Source organism: Furipterus horrens, unplaced genomic scaffold, assembly GCF_987537825.1.
Source record: "Furipterus horrens unplaced genomic scaffold, mFurHor1.1.pri manual_scaffold_4, whole genome shotgun sequence".
Taxonomy (NCBI): domain Eukaryota; kingdom Metazoa; phylum Chordata; class Mammalia; order Chiroptera; family Furipteridae; genus Furipterus; species Furipterus horrens.
In genome coordinates this window covers 51,366,339-51,373,154 of record NW_028327174.1, presented here as the reverse complement: position 1 = coordinate 51,373,154, position 6,816 = coordinate 51,366,339, and the positions used below count along the sequence as shown (strand labels likewise).

At 36.5% G+C, this 6,816-nt stretch overlaps 1 protein-coding gene across 1 annotated transcript in view; it reads right to left on the bottom strand.

Moving 5' to 3' along the window:
* Positions 1-2,291: 2,291 nt before the first annotated feature.
* The window catches only part of TMPRSS12 (transmembrane serine protease 12), a 30,312-nt gene continuing 25,787 nt past the window's right edge, over positions 2,292-6,816 (bottom strand). Inside the window, exons 4-5 of the mRNA XM_090275127.1 lie at positions 4,878-5,020; positions 2,292-2,543 (exon numbers count right to left, since the gene is read on the bottom strand). Coding sequence (XP_090131253.1) covers positions 2,292-2,543; positions 4,878-5,020 — 395 coding nt within the window. The remainder of the gene's footprint in view (positions 2,544-4,877; positions 5,021-6,816) is intronic.

Sequence of the window (6,816 nt, the reverse complement as noted above, 5' to 3'; positions counted from 1 at the left end):
TTCTTTTGAGAAATCAGCTGACAGTCTTATGGAGACTCCTTTGTAGGTTTTCTCTTGCTGCTTTTAAAATTCTATCTTTAACCTTTGGCATTTTAATTATGATGTGTCGTGGTGTGGTCCTCTTTGGGTCCAACTTGTCTGGGACTCTCTGTGTTTCTTGGACTTATATGTCTATTTTCCTTGCCAAATTAGGGAAGTTCTCTTTCATTATTTTTTTAAGTAAAGTTTTCAATTTCTTGCTCTTTGTCTTCTCCTTCTGGTGTACCTATGATTCAGATATCTTAGAGGCTTCTTACACTATCTCATTTTTTTGAATTGTTTCTTCTTGCTGTTCTGGTTGAATGCCTATTTCCTCCTTGTGTTCCAAATTGTTGATTTGAATCTTGGCATCATCCCCTCCATTGTTGGTTCTCTGTAGATTTTTCTTTATTTCACTTAATGTAACCTTTATTTCTTCCTGGGTCTTTTTTATGCTGTTGCTGTACTGAATGAATCCTTTGAGTGTCCTGATAACCAGTATTTTGAGCTCTGCATCTGATAGATTGCTTATGTCCATTTAGCTCTTTTTCTGGGGTTTTGTTCTGCTCTTTCATTTGGGCCATATTTCTTTCCCTCCTCAATTTTGGCAGCCTCCCCGTGTTTGTTTCTGTGTATTAGGTAGAGCTGCTTTGACTCCCTGTCTAGTAGTGTGGCCAATTGTAGAAAAGGCACCTGTAAATTGTGTGGGGTGGGGCATCACGTAATCACCAGGGCAGGGCAACCAGTTTCACTGCCTTGTGATTTTGTGTGTTGGGAGGGCTCGGAGAGGGGACAGTGCAGCCGCCTGGCTTCTGGAGGTTGGCCTGGCACTTGCCCTGTTTCCAGTCACTTTACTTATTTCCCATATGCGACTGGTGCCCTTCCAACTGTTGCCCTGAATCCCAGAGGGACTGGGTCTGCATAAGTTCTAAGTCCATGCAAGCCTTTTAAGTGGAGTCTCCTGAAAATCCGCTGTTTCTTCCACTGCCCCAACCCTCAACTTTTTTTTTTTTTACAGCCTGAAGTTATGGGGATTTATCTTCCTGGTGCTGGCACCCTGGGCTGTGTGGTCTGGCGTGGGGCTGGGATACTTCACTCCCAAGGTATCCCTCCCTGTTTTTATCTACCACATGTGAATATGGGACTACGTGTTCTGCTGCCTCTCCACCCATCTTTGCATCTTTGACCCTCCCACCCATCCAGATGAATGTGGCTTCCTTAAATCTTTGGTTGTCAGACTTCCATACAGCTCAATTTTCTGATGATTCTGGTGTTGTTTTGAGGTCTGGTTGTAAGTTTTTCTGTAGTTGTGCAAGGAGGTAAAGTGTGTTTATCCATGATTCTATCTTGACCAGAAGTCCCAGCCTTATTATATTATACATTTCTAAATAAAAAGTAAATTATTTGGGTGTGTCTGCACCACAGTTCTCTTGGTATAGGAAAGGAAGTATTAATATTAAATAGTTTTAATTAGATTTTAAATAATAGGTATACTTCTCCAAATATTTTTGAGAACCAGATAATTCAAAAATATATATATACAAACAAATGTTTTTGAATATAATAATTTTTTTTCTTATTTATTTACTTATTTTTTATCCTTACTCAAGGACATGCTTATTGATTTTAGAGAGAGGGGAAGGGAAGGAGAGAGAGGTGGAGAGATACATTAACATGAGAGGGAAACATCGATTGGTTGCCTCTCATATGAGCCCTGACCAAGGACTGAACCCACAGCATAGGCATGTGCTATGACTGGGAATCGAACTGGTGACCTCTTCGTTTATGGGATGATCCTCCAACCAACTGAGTCACGCTGGCCAGGGCCTCTGTTTTTTTCTTTTAAGAGTTTACTTGAGCAAAACTGACACCTCTTGCTGGGAAGCAAAAATCTCAACAGATTGAGAAAATGCTCCTAAAATCTAACTTTAAAAGGAAAGAGTTTTGATAAATGTAAAAAAAGAATGTCTTTTAATTATAAACTCTTTATTGTTTGGCATGTACATACATAAAGTGTATATATTTAAACTGAATATTTTATACAAACTCTAGGAAAGTATTGATTATAAAGTAAAACAATCAAAATACATCAAGGATGCATGTGATTCAGTGCCAAATTTACAATCACATATCTCAAATATCTTTTTATTCCCCCAAGAAGGTTCACATGAGAACTCAAAAGTGGGCAATAACTTGCCCAAAGAATAAATTGTTTTCATTATGTAGAACATGGAAAGGGACATGATGAAAAATAAAGATCCTTCAGAATTTTTTTATGGAGTTGCTAGTAAGATAACAGAACATAACGCAATGAGGACGTGTCCAAGTAGAATATTTATATTAAATACGCCTTTCTTGATTGCCTTGTTGAAGTGATCTGTCAGCCACATTTTGTAGAAGAATGGCCCACTATAGACACCAGGAAAATTTTTTCGACCACAGCCATATCCGTAACTCGTAATTCCCACTACAAAAAATTGTTTATGTTCTGGAAAGTAGCACATTAATGGTCCACCACTATCACCCTATTAAAAAAGTCCCAAAATAGTGTTAGTTACTTTTAATAGTCTTTATATAACAGTAAAGTTGGAATAAATTAATCTCATTAAACATACATTTATATAAATATACATTTTCAGTATACTTCTGAGTTATTGAGATAATAGATTTTCAGTTTTTCATTCCATCTCAAACAGGAATTCAGTTACCTTCAGTCTGGCCTGGTATTTAGAGGAACCATATAGCTGGTGGGTAAACTTAACCATCTGCATAGTTTTGAATCAGAGTACTATAAATCAAGTTGTTTGGATATCAGTACAATTACTCTGGAGAAATATAATACGGAATGTGTGCAAATATTGTAAATGCTTTATTAGAATACTTCTATTGCTTAATGTGGTTTGTGAAAGGTGTAACTTTAATATATATGAAAGAGTCTTTTAGGTGTCATGGTTTGCTAGCTAGAGGAGAGGAGCAAACTGAGTCTTGCAAGAAATGGCATCTTTCTGAGTGTTGACATTGGCTGGTGGAGGATATTAGGAATAAATGGCTAATCCTCTCAACAGTATTATAAATAGATCTCAGTGGTAGTTTGTACAAGACTGTCAGTGTAACAACTGAAACACTGTTACTATGGATATTAATTGCTCAAAACAATAAGGACACTGAACTAACTGTTAAAGTGCCTAAAAATTAAAGACTATTTCTAAGATGTTTTCAAATTTTCTATATATGGTAGGCCTTCAATGATTATTTTTTGGACAGTGAGAATGTTTTGCTTATGAATGAGTTTTAATTAGATTGGATTCTTTACTATTTTATTCAGCAACGTTTTTAAGGAAAAGGACACAGAAAAGATAAACCCTGGGTTTCTAGAAATCAGAATGAGCAGGAAAAGATCAGAGCATGCAGTACTGCTTAGGAGTGAAGAGCTGATGGATTTAGAAGTACTGAAGGAAAGAGGAATAAAGAGAGATTCAAAACAAAAAACAGATAAACTGGACTTCACAAAAAATCCAAAACGTTTGTGCTACAAATGATAAACATCAGGGAAGTGAAAAGACAGTCCACAGAATGGGAGAACAATGTAGCCATAATTTATAAGGAGTGCTTATGACTTAATAATGAAAAGGTAACTCAATTTTTAAAAGGGCAAAGGATCTGAATAGACATTTCTCCAAAGAAGATATACAAGTGGCTAATAAGCACATGCAAAGATGCTCAACATTATTAGTCATTAGAGCAATGCAAATTAAAACCGCAATGAGATAACATTTCACACAAGGATGGCTGTAATAAAAAGACAGTAAGTGCTGACAGGATGTGGAGAAATTGGAACCCTCACATATAACTGGTGAGAATGTAAAATGGTGCAGCCACTTTGCAAATACTGTTTGGCAGTTCTTCAAAATGTTAAATATTGACTCAGCAATTCCACCTCTAGGTGAAATTTCCAAGAGAAAAACATACCGACACATAAAAACATATATATAAATGTTTATAGCAACATTATTGTGGAAATAACTCAAATGTCGATCAGCTAGTGAATGGGTAAATAAAATGTGGTCTATTCATACAATGGTATATTATTTGGCAATGAAATGAATCAAGTATTGATACATGTGATAATGTGGATGAGCCTTGAAAACATTACGCTAAGTGAAAGAAGTCAGTCACAAAAGACCACATATGGAATAATACCATTCATACGAAATTTCCAGAATAGGCAAATATATAAAGATTAGTGGCTGCCTAAGGCTAGGGGTGGGTGGGAGGAGAATGGGGAGTGATTATAATCGGTAGAGGTTTCTTTATTATTTTAAAGATTTTATTTATTTAGTCATAGAGGGGAAGGGAGTGAGGGAGTGAGGGAGAGAAACATCGATGTGTGAGTCATCAATCAGTTGCTTCTAACATGCCCCCAACTGGGGACCTGGCCTGCAACCCAGGCATGTGCCCTAAATGGGAATTGAACCGGCAACCTTTTGGTTCACAGCCTGGCACTCAATCCACTGAGCCACACCAGCCAGGACAGGGGTTTCTTTCTGGAGTGACAGAGTGTTCTAAAATTAGAGTATGGTGATGGTTGCACTATGTAAATATACTAAAAACCCATTGAGTTGTACATTTTGAATGGTTGAATTGTGTATATGTAAATTATGTCTCAATAAAGCTGGTGATGAAAAAAAGGAAGAAAGATTCAATGCAAATCAGGAAAGCAAGATGATTTGGATTGTTGGTATAGTTAAAAATGAGAAAAAATAATTTAGTACTTTAAACTTCATAATTACAACTTCACCAGAAAGTGATCAAAAGCCTTGTTCAAGTTCCCTTTGGTTTCAGAAAATATTTGGTCTTACCCTGCAAGTATCAAAAACTCCATCTTCATCACCTGCACAAAATGAAGTTACAGGAATTAGAGCTCCATAACTCATCTCAGAATTGCAAATGTTTCGAGAAATATAATGCACTTCTGCTTCCTGTAATATACTTGTAGCATTACCTGTTAACAAAAAGATACAATGAATTATTTGAGAGAGTAGGCATTTTGACAGTTATATATTAAATGTTCATGTTGAATAGGTTTTCTTTCCAAAGTGACTGATTCAACAATTACGTAAAATTGTATCTATGTATGTATGTATGTATGTATGTACACCTAGGAAGATTGTGGAAGAATATTCATCAAAATGTTGATAACAGTTATCTCTAGAGAGTAGGAGTTTCAGGTTATTTTTGCTGTCTTTGTATTCTTGAAGGTCTCATAAGAGAATCTATCAATTTTACAAAATAAAGCTGTTATCGACGATTAAAGAGGTAAAGTCTGAGATCAATCTTATAAGTTGTGAATAATTTTATTTAATTTTATATGATGCTACGTCTCAAAGGATGGTACAGAGAAAAATAAAACACATTTTAATCTATGTACTTCCCTAACTTCTCTGCTAATTCCTGAATATAAAGTGGTTCTTTGCGTCAGAGGAAAAAAAAAAGGAAAATATTAGACAACACTTTGGGAACCATTAAAGGACATTTCATGGTTAGATTTATCCACAGAAAAGCTGCTGTAACAGCAGCGTCTCGTCCTATCAGCCTGTCTCAGAGCTGCAGTTGTCACATGAGGCAGCTGAATATTTTGTGTGGCCAGCATACTTCTCCAGCTTTTCTAGTAGCAGACATTGTCCCCTTGACTGCAGGTGGGCAGAAGACCCAACTGTTCCATTCACAGAATTCCATTCTCCTGATGACACTGATTGGTGTAGACATTACTACATTTCGTATAAGTGTATTGAATTGGAATACTTCTCCAGCATTTTTTAAAACTGGGGCTGCAAGAGAAAAACTTTTCACCCTAGTTCCAGCCTTTTGTGGACAGGCAGCCTGAGAAAATAAAGTCAACATACAGAGATTAGGAATAGGAAACAGAAATAAAATATATACCAATGGGATTCAGAATCCTGGATTGATGCTTCCTAGAAGCCAACCACATTAAAAATAATGCAGAAATACTGGCTGCATAAAAATATATGTAACATATAAGTTATAGAATTTAATAGTGAACACCTGGCAATCTACCACCCAATTTATGAACCTGAATAATACTAATACCAGTGTGGTATTGGTGCAGTGGTATTCAGAAAGCCAGAAATTTTCAAAGGGAATAGAAGAGGGAGGCCAAAAACATGTCTGGGTTTTCTATTCTGTTCCACTGGTCACTTAGAATTTTCTTGCACAAATATAACACTAATTATAGCTTTAGAATAAACTTTGATTTCTGGATAGCAACTCCTCCAGCACATTTTTCTTCCATAGGATTGTCTTGGCTATTTCTGGGTCTTTTATTTTTTTAAAGTATATTTTATTGATTATGCTCTTACAGTTGTCCCAATTTCCCCCCTTTGCCCCGTTCCGCCCGGTACCCTACTTTCCTCCAGCAGTCCCTGCCTTAGTTTATGTCCATGGGCTGTGAGTGTAAGTTCTTTGGCTTGTCCATTTCCTTTACTATTCTTAACATTCCCCTATATATTTTGTTCCTACCAATTATGCTTCTTAATCCCTGCACCATTTCCCCTATTCTTTTCCCGCCCCCCCCCCCCCCCCCAGCTGATAACCTTCCAAATGATCTCCATATCTATGGTTCTGTTCCTGTTCTGGTTGTCTGCTTAATTTCTTTCTTTTTTTTTTTTTAGATTCAGTTGTTGATAGTCGTGCATTTGTTGCCTTTTCAAATGTTCATGGTTTTGATATTCTTAAGTAAGTCCCTTTAACATTTCATATAATAAGAGCTTGGTGATGATG